Here is a 17,570-nt window from a genome sequence, read left to right as displayed (position 1 = left end):
CTCCTATTTGGGAGATAACCCGCCCGGAGCACGGTGCCAACAGCGCCCCGGCGCCCCAGGCCTTTCTGTGTGGAGTTTGCATGCTCTCCCCGTGCTCACATGGGAATTTGAAATATAAAAACTGAGACATTGGCAGCATATTCGAGGGCTCACTGGCTGCGTTGTGATCAGCACAGCGAGCGCTCAGGTAACTTCGGCAGCGTTGGAGGGGTGTAAACGACGTTTCCCGTCATGCAATCGGGGCCCGTGTGCCGACGTCACGATCCCGTCACGTGATTCCCGCCGCACGTAAACGTCGTGGGCGTCGCGGCCGCTGCGAGGAAGGTAAACATGGCGGTCGAGGGCTCCAGGCCGTACTTCTTCGGCGACGTCGGTGAGTGCGCGGCGGCTCCGGGAGACACAACCGCCACGTTTACCGGCAGCGAAATGTCAGATACACGGCGTCACCTCGGAAGAAAAGGCGATACATGTTCTACGCGTTATAGCTGTTTTTTGTAATTTATTTTTTTTAAGTCATGAAGCCGAGGTTATTGAAACCCAGTGGCGCAACATTAACGGGAATCCCTACGATGAATAAAAACACATTTTATTTTGATTTTGTATTGTTGGTTCTTTGAAGAGAACCGGATCGTGTGTGTGTGTGTGTGTGTGTGTGTGTGTGTGTGTGTGTGTGTGTGTGTGTGTGTGTGTGTGTGTGTGTGTGTGTGTGTGCGTGTGCGTGCGTGCGGCCAATCTGCGGACTCTGTTGTGACCCATGTTTTTGATTTTATTTCGTTAATTTGCATTTATTTATAAAGATTATTATTAAGATCACAATAACAAATGGATAAAGCAAGTCGTTTATATTTGTGCAGAACAGGTGTAAGTCACTGTTGTTCACATTGTTCATGAGCAAATAATAGTAAAATAACTTGAAAAATAACTGTTTTAACTGTTTTTATCCGTCGTTTATGAATCGCATAGAATTTTTTTTTTTTTTTTATATTCTGCCTGGTTTTAATAATTATTATCAAAGTTATCTGAACTGATTCATTTTGATGCTCTTTTCAAATACATTTCTTTTTAAGTGACACGGTTATTTTCTTTATTACCCCACAAATCAAGTGCCATCCCGCTGCCCCTGCGCGGCTCCTGCTCCTCTTTCTCTCTCCTTAAGATTTATCCATTTTCTCTTGCACTCTTCAACTAATGATGAAAAAAAATACAATTACAAAACAGACTCCCTCTTTGTGGGTGTGTGTGAGTGTGTAAACAAAATTTAAAAAAAAAAAAAAAAACTGTGACACCGCTATATCAATTGTTTTTATTTTTATTTTTATCCCTGTCAGATTAACTTCTCACAAAACATTGCCATGTGTTCTGACCATGTGATTTGTGCCGCTTGAGCCTCACACTGTGCATGGAAAATGTTTTAATCAAACTGTGGAAGAACAGGGACGGTCTCCACCAGAACTTCAAAGTGGTTATCCAGTAGAGAGTTTTCCATATTTCTATCCATACTGTTTTTTTTAGCTGGAATTTCATAATAAAAAACAGCCATTCACTTAATTTGCCCTACGCAGTTTCCTGCTCTATATGCTGTTCAAGATTTAAGATTCAAGACTGTTTCTGTTGTTGGTGGCGGAGGCCAGAGTTGCATTCTTTCCCGGGAAAGAATGAAAAGATTGGGCCTGTGCAAGAAGTGATAAAGCAGTGTAGCTGGTTGTGGTCAGTAAACTTTCACAGTGGAATAAAACTATATCCATCTCCACTACCATAAGGGACCAAGAAAATAAAAATAAACCAACGGTTCAGAAGAAGGCAATCTTTGGAGAGAAAAATCTAATGATTTTGGAAGGAATTCTGAACCTTTCAGTGCAGATGATCTGATGGATTTCCACTTAAAGACGGGATTCTGATGATGAAATGGTGAAATGAACAATAAACAACAAAAATAAACAGTGAACATTTTGCAATCTACAATAAACCAAAACATTTATAATAGACAATGAAATAAACATAAATATTACAATAAGCAAGAACATTTTGCCAATATGCAGTAAGTTAAAAAATTGTCTACAAAAAATCTCAAAATACAATGAACAATAAACAAGACAAATTTGGCAGTAGACCTAATAAAAAAAAAAAAAGTTTATGTTTCTGATAACAGTCTGGTGTTTCTTACCTATAATGCCCCAGGCTGCTGGTCTGAGAGGACGGAGGTGCACAAGGCGGCGTCGCTGGGCCACGCCTCCCGGCTGCAGCAGCTCATCCAGGGCGGGGCGTCGGTCAACATGGTGGCCGTGGACTCCATCACACCACTCCACGAGGCCTGCACCCACGGCCAGGCGCAGTGCGTCCGGATGCTGCTGGACGCCGGGGCTCAGGTCAGATCTACAGTTGGTGGATTAAATAATAGACACCAGCTATTAGTTCTTAATTTCCTTTTTTTCCGATTTATTTTTTTTTCTTTCACATTTTTCCCCAAAATATTTGACATTTTCCAATGTATTTTTTTTTTTTATTCAACGTTCTTTCAGATATTTCAAAATTCTACTTTTTGTTTTTCCACATTTTCCATTATTATTATTATTGAATTATTTGTACAGCACATTTCATATACATCGGTTATGGGTATTTAAAGTGCTTTACATGAGGCATAACATTATATATTATTTTACCTAATATATTATATACATAGACATTATATAAAATAAAGAAGACCAAATGCATATGAATAAAAAGCTAAAACTGGATAAAAACACAAAAAACTCGGACTTAACAGCAATTTTTAACAGCACCTATTTTAGATTGTACGGATCGCAACACCTTCACCATCACATACTGTTTACTTATGTCAGAAAACAACAACAAACGTTATTATTAATGAAAATCTAAAAATAGAAATAAAAACCCGCAAAGACAAAAGCTGAGAGGGCTAATTCCATTTAATATTTAATATTTTTAGCAATTCTTCACCTTCGCAGCCCACTAGGGGGCGTGTCCCACAGTTTGAATAGCACTGCAGCAACACGCGTCGTGTCCCTCCAGGTGGACGCCAGGAACGTGGACGGCAGCACCCCGCTGTGCGACGCCTGCTATGCGGGGAGCGTGGAGTGCGTTCGCCTCCTGCTGGAGCATGGGGCCAAGGTCAACCCCGCCCTGACCTCCAGGTCCGCCTCACCCCTCCACGAGGCCTGCCTGGGAGGTGGGGCCTTTCTCGCCACACGATGGGAATAAGTGGCACACTTTGCAAGGATTTATACATGTATACAGTGTTTACTGTATATCTAGTGCGCGACCAAATAAAATAATGTCCAGGTTGCAGTACCCTGTGCTGCTGCAAGGTGGAGACATTGAGTAATAGTGTTTTCTACGACAACAATTATACACAATAATAACAACAATACAACAATAATAATAACAATAATATCAAAACGTTATTAGTACCAAGTTAAAAATTTAAGATAAGAAAATAAATGATTTAACCTACTCATGGCAACTGCTACAACATATAGGGATAACGAGGGAGTAGAAGTAAGTAAGAGTAAGAATGAGAAGAGTACAGGTGTAGAATGTAAAGACAAGGTAAAATAATTAAAGCATTAAGATAATAAAATCAAGTAAAAACCGGATGATGATAATAATCTAATGAGAGGAATCAAAAAAACATTAAAATAAACATTTAAAATGTTAAGAAAACTTAATTTAAAGCTGAGCTGAAAAGAACATTTTTTTAGCATTTGCTTGAAATAATTAAGCAACATAAAAAAAGGGCTGTGGAAACAGCCACAGAAACAGAGAAAACATCCCTGTTTTGTGTGAGTGTTTTATTTTTAATAAAATTGTGGTTATTTTTAGGAAACTGGGCCTGCGTGGAGCTGCTGATAGCCATGGGCGGCAGTCTGGAGGCTTACGACCTTTACTACGGCACGCCACTGCACGCCGCCTGCGCCAACCAGCACACGGAGTGCGTTAAAGTGCTGCTCAACGCCGGTGGGTTCCACTAGAGTCCCTAAAATCACCAAAATCCCTCAGACGGCACTGGTCCCAGGAGTATGAACACATGCGCAGTCGCCTGCAGACAAAAAAGAAAGCGTGATAAGAATGATTGATCAAGGCCGCTTAAGCTCGGGCCATATTATTGCCGTGATTTTCAAGGCCAATTTGGCAACTATTTGAGAAACTTGTGTATTTATGCAAAAAGATTTGGATATTCACTCAGGATTCTAGCCACTCAGAGAGTTCCGTGAGGGAGGATCGTGCAGGTTCAACAGAGATTACAACAACTGTCGCTTTGTCTTAAGTCTATTGCAGAGAAGATCAATCAGCGGGGAGCACTTCACAAGTCACACAGAAGAGTAAAGAGCATCTCCGAGCCCTGAAGCAGCCTCACGCAGGTCACATGGACCGTGAATGTGAGGGTGTCACAAAGGCAGTTGCTGAGGGTGTAGTCATATACATAGGTCACAAAGGCCCATTCAAGTGCTATGGCCGTGAATTGGCCTTGGCGTGACAATCTCATTCTCCAGGGTCCGGCTGATGAGGTTACGTCACACAGGAATAATACAACAAAACTTTAACCCGAAAACCGTGAGACTGGCTACAAATGTCATAGCGTATTTGGCTATCATTGCTCCGTAACTACCAAACAGATTCTCCAACCACCTGGCCCATTCAAACTGCCCCGTGTCCTGCATTTTCCTTCATCTCAATGGCCAGGGCTTCCAGCTTCCAGCCGCGGCTCCTGCTGCACCATGATCCCCGACCACACGTCTGGGTTTGGTAATCCCAATGTCGGCACCTTGCTGAGGGCCTTTTTCAGGTCCTCGAACGCCACGTCTGCATCGTCAGTCCATTTTACTTTGTCCTGGCCCCTCAGGTCAGGACCGTGGGCCATAAGGGGCTGTGTCAGTCTTGCATCCTCAGTTATCCAGCTCCTGCAGTAGCCGGTGCAGCCTAAGAATGATGGTCAATGGTCCCTCCGGCCCCGATGGTACAAATAGTTGGTCCATTCAGGGCCTGGACGGCGTCAGTTCAGACAGCAGTATGACAAGAATGCCCCGGAATATACCAAAAATTGTTATTACGGGCAGCTCAGCGGCTGCAGTCATCATAGGAAAGATACACACACTCTGCATTATTTTTTCCATTTTCATTTTGTGGGGTCTGTGTGGTGCTAGTCGTGTGGTTGGTGCATCTCTACCTGGATGGTCCGCTGAGTGGTCGTGCCACCCCGACAGGGGGAAGTTGAACTTGTCCCCGGGACAATCAGTGTTAAACAACCTTTTAGCTGTCTCGGCCACAGAGACTTCACCTTTACACGCATAGTTTGTTCGCTGATCTCGTGTCCTAGATTCTGCCCGATCGGCTTGACTCAGGCGCCTGCTTCTCCTTCCGTTGCGATTACGTCACGGTCGAGTTTAGGCTTCCCTGGTCCCCGACCACAGCCGTATGGTTCAACCGGTAAAAGGAGATTGGGTCAGATATCTGGAGTTAGAGTGCCGGTAACGCCAGGAGTTACGGTGGAAAATTCTAGCCACTCAGATAGTGGCCTGGGGTGCGGGTCTTAAGTTTATTGCAGAGAAGAGAGGTCAGCGGGGAGCACTTCACAAGTCACACAGAAAAGTAAAGAGCATCCCCCCTATATCTATCTGTCTATCTCTCTGTTGTCTACTTGTCTTTCTATTTGTCTAGATAGATAGATAGAAAGATTGGTAGATAGATATGATCATTTCGAGATGATCCATTTCCAGCTCCCTCCGTGCCCTATGATGTAAGAAAAGCAGGCTATGAAACTGTTTAAATTACAAAGTTTTATATCCGCAAGTTTTGACCAGTTTTGAAAGTACAGTAAGAAAAATTCTTACTTAGCCGAAATCTGTTACAGGCTTATCGACCAAAATCTGAATTGTAACGCTTAACACTGGTGGCACTGGCTCCAAAATAATAATATTAATAATAATAGGAATTTTTATACTGTAACTGCTGTCGAAAGTTGAAGTGTGTGTGTGTGTGTGTGTGTGTGTGTGCGTGTGTGCGTGCGTGCGTGCGTGCGTGCGCGCGTTCGCACGCGCGTGCGCGCGTGCGTGTTTTTTCCTCAGGTGCCAAGGTGAACGTGGCCCGGCTGCACGAGACCCCGCTGCACCATGCCGCCAGGGCCTCCAAGCTGGACATGATGGAGCTGCTGGTGCAGTTCGGCGCCAACGTGTTCGCCAGAGACAAACACGACAGGAGGCCCAGCAGCCACGCCCCGCCAGGCTCCGCCTCCCAGGCCTGCCTGCATGGCTACGAAAGTGAGGATTTAGGTTTAACTTTTTTTATTATCGTAATTTTTTTTTTTTAAACTGTGGGTTTTTGGGGGTAATACACCTGAGCACCTGCCACCAGGGGGCAGTAGAGAGCGCATAATTTGTAGCGTCGCGTCCGCTTGTATTTATTGTACCTGGGACAAAGAAAATATGAAATAGACCGAATTTTTTTGGAGGAAAGATGGAGAACTTTGAAAAAATAGACATAAATTAAATGATAAATCTTTGTAAACGAAACTCGCCCGACTCCTCAAATTCAACTGCCACGATGAGCTGAAAATCTATCCCTCTACCTCTCTCTCTGTCCGTCTATATACTGTATCTGTCCGTCCCTCCGTCTGTCTCGCTCTCTCTCCTGTATCTTGTGTCGTCCCTCCACAGCCACGCCCCTGACGCTGCAGCAGCTCAGCAGAGTGACCCTGAGGAACCTGCTCGGCACCCGAGCTCTGGAGGTCATAGGTCAACTGGACATCCCAAAGCTCCTCATCAGCTACCTCCGCTATCAGTGACCCCCCCCCCCCCCCCACTAGTGACCCCCCCCCCCCCCCCACACACACACACACACACCCCTTCATCATCAGCAACCTCCGTTACCAGTGACCCCCCCCACCCCAAGCTGGTGCACACAGAAGCACTGGGTGATGGTTTTAACGCACAAGCATCAGAAAAACACGACGGCACCCGGGAGTGTGCCGGCATTAAAAGTGATGATGGACAAAATTAATATTTATGTTTATACATAAGGAGCATCTACGACAAACATATGTTCTTTATCTTGATTTAAAGGAGGTGGAGAGCAGAGCTTTCTCTCCATTCACTTCAACGTGCATTAAAATGTGATTATGGAAGATTTTCATTATTATTAATTATAATAATAATAATAATAATAATAATGGCTGCAGCCAGCAGCTGTACAGGGTCCAGGTTAGTCAGTGTGACAACAATGCACAAGCCCTGTTCGCATTACAAAGGAATTTATTACAGTTAATGTTATAACTAATTACAATTAGAGATGACATGTAACCAAATGTGACCCACCGCCTACTTTATGTACAGCTGGTGGCTTTTGACTTTTTTTTTCCGCATAATTTTAAACTGAAGAATTCGAGCTTCCAAACAAGGTGCCACTTGTGCAAATCAAGCAAATATTTTTAAAGCTATGACTTGTTAATGACAAGGGTGTGGCAAACTGTTTCTGAGATAAACACCTTCAACGTTTTCTCCCACACCTGGCTTTGTTCAGCCAGCTCCCAGAATGCAAATAGATTGGAGGACCAACAAAGCCACGTGGTTACTTGTCACATGGCCACTTGACACCCTGCTTAATGGGGGCTTGACACCCTGCTGAATGGGGCAATCTGCATTGTTTTTGTGTTTTGAGGGAATGCTGAACAACGGCAACACACCTTTGGTTTTTAAAAAAGCTTTTATTTTACTGTAAGAATATACATGTTTTATATAAGTGGAATTATTAAGGAGTTTAAAAGTGCGGACAACACAACAAAATGTAGAGCTTATCAATTTTATGAGTCTGTATATCAGCCTCAGTGTGTCATTTAATATATAAATGTGCGTATGCCAAATATCTTCAAAGTTGTTGGAGTGATTATGTGGGTTAACCCCAACCCTACCTCAGCTACACTCTGAGAGCCTGTTTGGGGCCTCTTTATTTTATTTTAGCTCCTGGCCACTGGTTACTTAGGGTTGGTACCTAATTTGTAAATCCGGAGGTGCCGGAAGAAAGAGAGGCTGCTGATCCGGTTGGTGGTGAAAGAAAAAAAAGTCATGGGGACTATGCATGGAGCCGGTGGGGTGGGGGTGGTGGAGGATACATCTAAAATAAAAACACACTTATTTGTTTTGTTCTGAGAAACTGGAACTGGGGACGCGCAGAGGAATGAGGATCACTCCCTCTCCGTTACGCATTTCCCGGTGCTGCCATGGAAAGCATCAAAACAGTGCCTGGCGTGTTTTGTTTTTTGATTTGTATTTTCTGTTTTTATCACAGATGTAGTTTCCTCATTGAATGAAGAAAAAAAAGCCCTGTGTCAAACAGGGAGACATCCTCAGTCCCTCTCTTACCCGTGTTGACGAGTTGGCTTGCGGCGGGCTGTAAGCACCCATTGTTTTCATAGATCGGAGCCTGCTTGTCCCAGAGGAAGTTGTGGTTATTCACAAGGTTAATGTCCCTGTTAAGCGACAATAAAATTATGTTCTGAGTTTGTCACACCAGAGAGGACGGATCAAAAAATGGCCAAGTATTTAAAATAAGGTTTCAAAATCGTGAAAAAAAAAAAAAGGCAGTTCCCTCGGCTCTTAGACGCTGGGGGCGTGCCTGCCCAAGATGCTGAAACCACGCCCAAGCACATCAACGGTGTTAAACGTTTACATTCGAGTAAATTCCATGTTTAAATATACCTGTTTGTCTAGTTGTTCACCTCAAAGCGCCGCTGTCTGGCTGTAGGACGCCAGTGGCCCCTGTTGATTCCTCCCCAGGCCAGGTCTGGGCTCTGCGGCCTGCTAGCATGCAGCTAATGCTAACATAGCTAAACCCCACGTGGTCAAACCAACAGAACGGCTCTTTTTTGTTCAGGGTCTCTGTGGCATGACTTCATGGTGTCCTTGAAGACGCCTTTTACTCCAGATGTTTATTCCTAAAACAGCGTTTTATCCCAAACTCCGCGCTGTCAGCTTATTTCACCACCACCTTCCGACTTGGCGTTTATATAGTGTTAGGAGGAGGGGGCCATGCCGCTCTACGTCATCGAGTCATAATTTAGCCCCGCCCAAAAATCCAGACCAGATAATTGGTGAGAAACAGTTTAACGGTCTAACGCCACAATTCAGTACGACATCGTTCAGTCTATTCACATGTTTTCAGCAATGACTTTAACATGTATAATGTGTTCAGAAACCAATCACTGAATTCACTTTACAGGGACATAAATGTTTTGGCATAGAGCTGATTTGATCCGCCCCCAGTAACTAAATATAATTTCATTAAATAACCAGTATCATGTATCACCAGTATAAGTTCAATTTCTCAAGTTAATAACAAACCAAATTTGATGAAAATCGGTTCAGAATTAAGCGACAATGCATCTCTCTATACACATTGTATTTGTTCACTAGTGGATCTTGATCGCTAGCAGCCACATACAGCAGTGGCTTTTGAGGTATCTACGTTTCTATGGTAAAAAATTTAGCAGGATGTGCTGTGTTGCGCAATGGTGACACAATGACACAGTGTTGACTATCTGTGACCAAACTAGTCTGCAGTGTTTTCACGTGACCTTTTGGAATGGCAATGTGTGAAAGAAAAATCACCATTTTTTAGTAACTCCTTCTACAAAAACAGTCCGATGTGGATCAAACTTAGACAACACCGTGTTTGGACCGTCCCCAATACAATTGTGTCCATGGGTTGGACCATTTCTGAACGCCTGACACTGACATGTGATAATGGAACAAGACACTATGGTTCCTACCCTTCGGCCTGGACCCCTAATAATACACCCAAGTAATAGCACAACCTCATATAACCTCAGTCACATATCTTTATTTTCAGCACAGTGTTAATTCTTGCACACACATCTCAACCTTGGATTCCTGCCGCTGCCATTGCTGTATTTGGCCTGCAGCTGCAAGAGCAGGAACAACACCCCATTGTTCTTCGTGTGTCAAAGGGTTTGCCTTATCTTGAGCAGGTATGAATCTGTGACGTCAAACTGACCATATATTATTTCTGACTCTGCAAAATAAGCTGTTCATCTCCGGGAGCTGCTCTTGAGCACATCTCTGATCCGACCCTTGTACAAGTAAAAACCAATGTCTGTCCAACGTCTCTATTTAAATTTACGGACTGACAAACTGCAAATTAAAGCAACTCTTTAATTTCTGTAACACCTACCATTCGGCCTGGAGCCCTGATAATATTTATTCGTAGCGCCTCTTAATACACATGTAATTCAAAGTACTTTACACTAAACTGGGAGAGGAACACTGGCAATGTCCAGTTCCAAATGAATAAAGACATAGAAATAAAAATGACTTGTGAAATCTGTCTGTTGGATGAGGTGACACTCGCTAGTTATGTCAAATATTGTAACGTGATGCAAATTAAACTAAATTAATTTTTTTTTTAAATGTATTCACCTTTTAACGGTGCTCATGAGCCGATCCCTATAAAATGGTGACTTTTCCTGTGAGGGTCTTTGTTGTCATTAAAATCGTATTCTGGATTTGACTTGATACCTCCATGTGTTGAATAAACCGTGTTGACCTTCCCATGTGTGTATGTTATTATTCCATAAAACATACAATATTTAAGAATTAGACATTCCTGCCTGGAGATATTATACTGTTTAATGTTTACTATGTATCGTGTATTTTAAACCCTCTTCCTTGTGGGATATTTCTTTATTCCTGAATTCAAATCCATGCAAATAAAACCCCACCCTCATCCAATTGTTTATCTTTGCTCTTAAAAGATAAATACACTACTCACAAAAAGTTAGTGATATTTGGCTTTCGGGTGAAATTTATGGAAAATGTAAAAAGTTCATGCTACAGTGATATTATATCATGAAAGTAGGGCATTTAAGTAGAAGCATGCAATGGTGATTTCCTCATCTCAAACAATTTATTGAAACAAAAGCCAACAACCGTGGTGGGTTTACCACAACAAAAAATGTCAATGTCTCAACTTGTCATGTGCCCTTGAGCATCAATTTCAGCTTGACAAGGACGTCTCATGCTGCTCACAAGTCGACTTATTGTCTGCTGAGGCCTGGCCCCCCACTCTTCTTGAAGGGGGCCCTCAGGTCATTGAGGTTCTGGGGCACAGAGTTACAAGCCTCTACACGGCCACTCAGCTGATCCCATAGGTTTTCGATGGGATTCAGGTCTGGAGAAAGTGCAGGCCACTCCATTTGAGGTGCCCCAGTCTCCAGCAACCTCCATGAGCTGGACCATTGTCGTCCATGAAGATGAAATTAGACCTGTGTTGTTCATGCAGGGGCACAATGACTGGATTAATGATGTTATTCAGGTAGTCTGGGCTTGTCACTGTACCATTCACAAAGTGTAGGGCAGTTCTGTATTGACTAGACACACCTGCCCACACTGGTGGGGATGATAGCTCAGGCGGTAGAGCTGGTGGTCTAGTGATCTAAAGGTTGCTGGTTTGATCCCAGGCTCCTCCTGCTAGCATGCTGTAGTGTCCTTGCGCAAAACGCTTAACTCCTGATGGCTGCGTCCGTCGGTGTTTGAATAATTGTAAGTCCCTTTGGAATCGACTTTCATCAGAGAACAGCACTGAGGCCACTGGTCCCTCGTCCAGCGTCAATGCTCCATGCAAGATGATGATGGCTGTGCCTGGCGGTGTGGTCAGGTACCCTTGCAGGTCGTCTAGCACGCAGACCACGCTGATGTCAACAGTTTCGAATGGTCTGACGTGACACTTTGGTGCCTCTCACCTCCCTTAAATGTGGCTGGAGTTGAGTGGCATCATCATCCCGTTCCGCAGGGCACTCTTCACAATGAAGCGCTCATCAGTGTGGGATGTGGCCAAAGGACGTCCACTTCCATGCCTTTCTGTGACTCTTCCAGTCTCTGTATCTCTGTTGCAACCTGCTGGTGACACTCTGTGACACTCTAAGCTCAGTGGCCACTTTCCTCTGAGAACGTCCTGTTTGAAGCCTCACAATGGTGAGGTACTGTTGATCATTTGTTAGGTGTCATCTTGGTCTCATGATGTCAAAACGTGAACCAGGAAATGTATTGGCCGATTCATGGATCAAACACCTGTTGTGAATTTTGCCGTTCAGCTCCTTGTAAGAGAACAGCAAGTTGTGCGAGAAGTACTGAAACACTGAACAGTTGGACATGTGCATTCAAAAGTTTAGAGAAGGTCAAATTAAGTTCACCTGTAAAGGTTATAGTGCATTTTAGGTTCATCCTGAAATTTCACCCAAAAGCGGAATATCCCTAACTTTTTGTAAGTAGCGTATAATGTTAATCTATCTAATATAAGCCCTAGAATGGATTTTAAAGAAGCAACATAAATGCCATCTCTACATACAGCAAGGTGTATTCCTCTGGGTGCATTTTAACATATATTTATTTATAATTAATTGATGTTATGTAATATAATCTTCCGCTTGTCTTTTGTGAAATCGTGAATTGTGTTAAAAGGTCCGAGTGCTTATTTCACCACTGCGAGAACGAATAATAATCATAATAATAAGATACATAATAAAGAGAAAGCTTTACTCTGTAACTTCCCATGTGACTTGAACGCAGCACCACTTCCGTTTTCGTCCTTGTTTATGTCCTGCTTGTTAGCTTGTTAGCTTGTTAGCTTCTGTGCTGCTTCCCTTTGCTTTATGTCTGGATATTAACATGTCCGGTAAGTGCAGAGTTACCAACATTTATGGGTATTATTATTATTATTATTATTATTATACACTGGTCTGTGTTCACCAGTCCAGTAACCTTTACCATGTGGACACAACTCCTGCAAAGCCTGTATTACAACATATTGGGATGTGGGATGTGAAGTCCAGTACCGATGTCCTGTGTGCAAACAGCTTTTCCACACTAGACCTGAATTACGGTTCAATACCTTCATATCGGAGATGGCTGCTCAGTTCAAAAAGTCTCAACAAGTGAGAGTTGAGAGTTGAAGCTGACCTGAAGAGCCTCCAGCAGCATGAAGTAGATCTGACTCTGGATCCTGATACAGCAAATCCCAACCTCATCCTGTCTGAAGATGGAAAACAAGTTTATTGTGGAAACATAAGGAAGGTAGTCCCAGACAACCCTAAGAAGTTCTCTGAATATGCATTAGTCTTAACAAAGCAGAGCTTCTCCTCTGGAAGATTTTACTTTGAGGTTCAAGTTCAAGAGAAGATCGAATGGTATTTAGGAGTGGCCACAGAGTCCATCAACAGGAAGGGTGACATCACAGTAAGTCCTGAATATGGCTGCTGGACTATTTGGTTGACAAATGGAAATGAGTACAGGGCTCTTTCTGCTCCAAGTCTCCTTCTCTCTCTGAGAACCAAGCCCCAGAAGGTGGGGGTGTTTGTGGATCATGATGAGGGTCTGGTGTCCTTCTATGATGTGGAGTCCAGGGTTCATATCTACTCTTTTACTGGTTGTACATTTAAGGAACCACTCTACCCATTCTTCAGTCCCCACCTAAATGACGGTGGTAAAAACTCTGCCCCCCGATCATCTCACCTGTCAATCAAACAGGTTAACATTTTAGTTTCAGTTTCTGGGAGATGATTTGTAGTCAATGGAGAAAATAATTAATCTTATATTGGATGTTATACTTCACTACTACCCGCCGATTTCTCCAAAGAAGTGGTTAAATCTTTTTTTTTTTATAATTATTTTATATATTTAGGTTCCAAGCCCACAGCATGTGGGCGAAGACCATATTGTTATTGCTCCGTTTATTCTTCGCGTTCTTCTTCAGCCTTTTTGAATCGGCTTTTTGGGGGCCTCACGATACTCTAAAAAACTCACTTAACTCTGCACACTCGTCAGGCCCGGTGAGGCATCTGATATTCTATGGATCCCGTGCATGGGCGTGGCCAAATGGTCCGCTCGCGCCCCCCTGGGGGGGGGGGGGGGGGGGGGGGGATGTAGTTTAAAAATCAAACCTATTCAAATTTGGTATACATATGTAACATCACTACACTTAAAAATAAATAAAAATAAAAATAAAAAAATAAAAAGTGATAGAGGCGCATGACCTAAACCCAACAGGAAGTCCGCCAGAATAAATGGAGCAATAACATGCTGTGGGCGACGACCCTATTGTTGTTGCTGCATTTATTATTCTTCTTCAGCCTTTTTGAATCGGCTTTTTGGGGTCTGGAGACACTCGAAAACTCACGAAACTTTGCACACTCGTCACTCCCGGTGAGGCGTTTGATATCTATGAGTCTCTATTCACTTTTTTTCCCCCACGAAAACTCACAAAATTCTGTACACATCTGTAACTTCACTAGACTTAAAAAAAAAAGAACTATATTGGCGCCATGACCGACACCCAACAGGAAGACAGCCATTTCTTATAAAAGGTGCCATTTTAGTCACTTTTTGGTCGTTTTGATGCTTTGTGCTTTCGCAAACTCCTTCGATCTCGGCCAGTGTTGACAAGAGACATTGAGTTTTCGTCACACGGCGTGGGCCTGGCAAAGCGTTACATTTCATGTTCGGAAAAAAAGGCAGTGTTTACGTGACGTTTCTGTCCCTTTTTGGTCCTTCTCGTGCTCCGTAGTTCCGCGAACGCTTCCTCGGCGATGGCTGCCCCAGCCGGCGGCCCACCGACACTTGCACGTCAAGGACCCGGTCATCGCTCCTTGCAGCTTTCATTTACTTCACTTTTACCCCTTTAAACATTTGACCAATATAAAATGCCTTGATTTAAAAATTTGCTCAAATGAGTTGGAGTAACTAACTCAGATCCACTTTCCAGCTGAGGGGGATATTTTATTCCAATTGTCTTTAACAGATTCAACATATCACCAGAGTTTTACAACATTACTCACAAATTAAAGAACTTTTTTTTTTGTTTGTTTGTGCAGCTCGGTCAGTACGACTTCATGTATGTTGTCTTTCTTAAATGATCGTTTTAATGAAATAAAGACAATCACAAAAAAGCTCAGCCGTGCTTCTTTGTTCCAATTGACAGAAGCAAGTCCTCAAAGTAAAGGGTTTTAGAGTTAAAGACAATTATCCACCCGTGTGTAAAACTCACTCTGCTCTGTATTGTTCATATAAGCCCTACGGGAATTACATCTGTATTATGTATTTTGCCTACATTTTATTTCTGCTTCCTGATAATAAATAATAATTACAATAAACAAGGGTATGTTTGAGCCCCACAGTTTCAATGTTGGCAAAGGATTTACAGCCTACAAAGGTTATTTTCCTCTTATTGTTATTATTGGTTATTTTATTTTTGATTGCTTAATTTTTAGGTTTCAAGGTTTATATTTATATTTCTATGTACTGGTTATCATAAGCTTTATTTTCCAATTTTAATATTCATTGTTAAGTGTATTTTACTGTATATAGGAACGTTTCCCATCTTCTAGTTCTTTTCTAGCTTTGTTGAATATTGCCATTTAATTCTTGTTTATTGTTGTAGGTTTATTTTACTGCTTTTTGTCACTAGGTTATAATAGGTCATTTATTATAATAAGTGTCATTTTTATTGTTTGTTGTACATTCCCTAATTTTCTATCTTGAGTTAAGCCCTCGTATTGTATATTGACAATCTTTAAGGTGATCCTTTGGTTTATTTTATATTGTCATTTTATTTTCCATTTGTATTTTTACTACTTTATTATAATATCTATCTATTTATCTGTCCGTCTAATTAATTTACCTACGACTGGAAAAAATAAATACCTGTGAAGGTGACACCTACACGGCATCATTTTTAAACCCTTGAAGCGCGTCTAACACCTCATTGATTCGTTTATTGATTTGTAATTGCTTGCCAGGCCTTTGCAATATAATTTCAGCATAATTTAAGGTTTATAGTGTAATTGTGTTATAGGCAAAGGGAATGAACATAAAAAAAACTGGTAAAAGATGTTAAATATTAAAGTTGGGTCAATGGAAGAAAAGGGTCTTGAACAGAAATCAAGGTCAGGGCAGGTTTGTTGCAACTTTTTTTTTCAAAGAATGTGATGACAAGTTGTTGACTATTCTGGCCACTAGGGGGCGGCACAGAACCGTACTACATTTGTTTTTGGTTAAACAAGACTCATTTTAGTCTGAGGTTTGGTTTTTTGAACAGTGTTTTGATGCTTATTGTTGTAGAAATACACGATAGTATTAATTACTGTGGAAAGACCTGGTTGTAGTTACTACAGTGCTACTATAGGTTTTCTGGGTTGGGGAAATTGAGAATATTATAGTTACAGTAAATAATTCTTATTTAGTAGCCCTTTTATTTGTAAACTGCACAAGAAGTATTCGATAACCCTGATGAATTTCAATAAAATCCCCAAACCTGGGTGAGCTGTTTGTATATATTATATGTCTCTTTAGTCATAAATTGTTTAGGATGGATTACTACTTTAAATCATTGTATGCAATGTATTTCATACAGTGCACACACATACACAGATGAGCCACAACATTAAAACCACTGACCGGTGACGTGAATAACACTGCTCATCTAGTTCAAGAGGAAGTGGGCCAAGGAAGGACAACTGGTGAACTGGCGACAGGGTCATGAGCTCATTGATGCGTGTCGGGAGTGAAGTCCAGCCCGTCTGGTCCAATCCCACAGAAGAGCTACTGTAGCACAAGTTGGTGAAAGTGTTCATGCTGCTGTGATAGAAAGGTGTCAGAACACACAGTGCATCACAGCTTGATGTGTATGGGGCTGTGTAGCCACAGACCGGTCAGAGTGTCCATGTTGACCCCTGTCCTCCTCTGAAAGCACCTACAATGAGCACGTGAGCGTCAGAACTGGACCATGGAGCAGTGGAAGAAGGTGGCCCGGTCTGATGCATCATGTCTTCTTCTACATCATGTGGATTAGGGGTTAGGGTCCGATCCGATGGAGCATCTGTGGGGGCCCCAGAATCGCGATGGTGGGGCCTCCCCTTGCGGCTGCCTGCGCGAGCACCTTGTGTCCATTACGCACATTTTGGTATTTTTTAGTATTTTTAGAGCTTATAGAGCTTATTGCGCGTAATCACCGTGTGTCATGACATTTCGCTGCATATATGTATTACTGTATGTATATGTATGTGACAAATAATCTCTTGAACTTGAATGTGCTGCAAACGTCTTGATACCACAGGACACCTTCTGAGGTCTTGTGTAGTCCACGCCTCGACGGGCTGGTGTGTGTGTGTGTGTGTGTGTGTGTGTGCGCGCAACCCAAAGAGATCTTCTAAAGGTAACAAAGCAGAACTTAGTATTACTCAGGGGCTACTATAGTTTTTTTTGTGTGTTTGGCAAATTATAGAAAACATTTTAGTTAAATTGTATCAGTGATAAGAAAAGTTGAAGGTTACCCACTACAGTTCTGATTTAGCAGAGGACGGTGTACACTATTTACCTGTGTATACTTTGCACCACAACAGGGCTGGCCTTGGGCATATGCTGCATTCACTAGAACTCCAAAAAAGTGGGATCACTGTATAATAACTTAAAAGAAATCACTGCTGGCAGGGAAAGGATGGGCATGCAAAATGAGTGCCGTGTGGAGATGAGAGGTCGATGATGAGCTGTTTC

General features: G+C 42.5%; 2 protein-coding genes across 2 annotated transcripts; both read left to right on the top strand.

The window, feature by feature from the left end:
* Positions 1-277: 277 nt before the first annotated feature.
* LOC307246215 (ankyrin repeat and SOCS box protein 13-like) lies at positions 278-8,073 on the top strand. Its single transcript, XM_080022064.1, has 6 exons — positions 278-373; positions 2,179-2,366; positions 3,031-3,187; positions 3,841-3,975; positions 6,084-6,275; positions 6,672-8,073. Exons 1-6 carry the CDS (start codon positions 331-333, stop codon positions 6,797-6,799), a joined length of 843 nt encoding a protein of 280 aa, XP_079878190.1. The 5' UTR covers positions 278-330; the 3' UTR covers positions 6,800-8,073.
* Positions 8,074-12,692: 4,619 nt separating this feature from the next.
* On the top strand, positions 12,693-13,555 carry LOC307246443 (E3 ubiquitin-protein ligase TRIM21-like; the record flags this gene model as incomplete). Its single annotated transcript, XM_080022353.1, is given in 3 exon segments — positions 12,693-12,699; positions 12,979-13,521; positions 13,524-13,555. Coding segments are annotated over 3 exon segments (582 nt in total).
* Positions 13,556-17,570: the final 4,015 nt, after the last annotated feature.

This window comes from Zeus faber (assembly GCF_960531495.2).
Source record: "Zeus faber genome assembly, chromosome: 21".
Classification (NCBI taxonomy): Eukaryota; Metazoa; Chordata; class Actinopteri; order Zeiformes; family Zeidae; genus Zeus; species Zeus faber.
The sequence above is the reverse complement of the archived record's forward strand: the minus strand, read 5'-3'. Positions and strand labels throughout refer to the sequence as shown.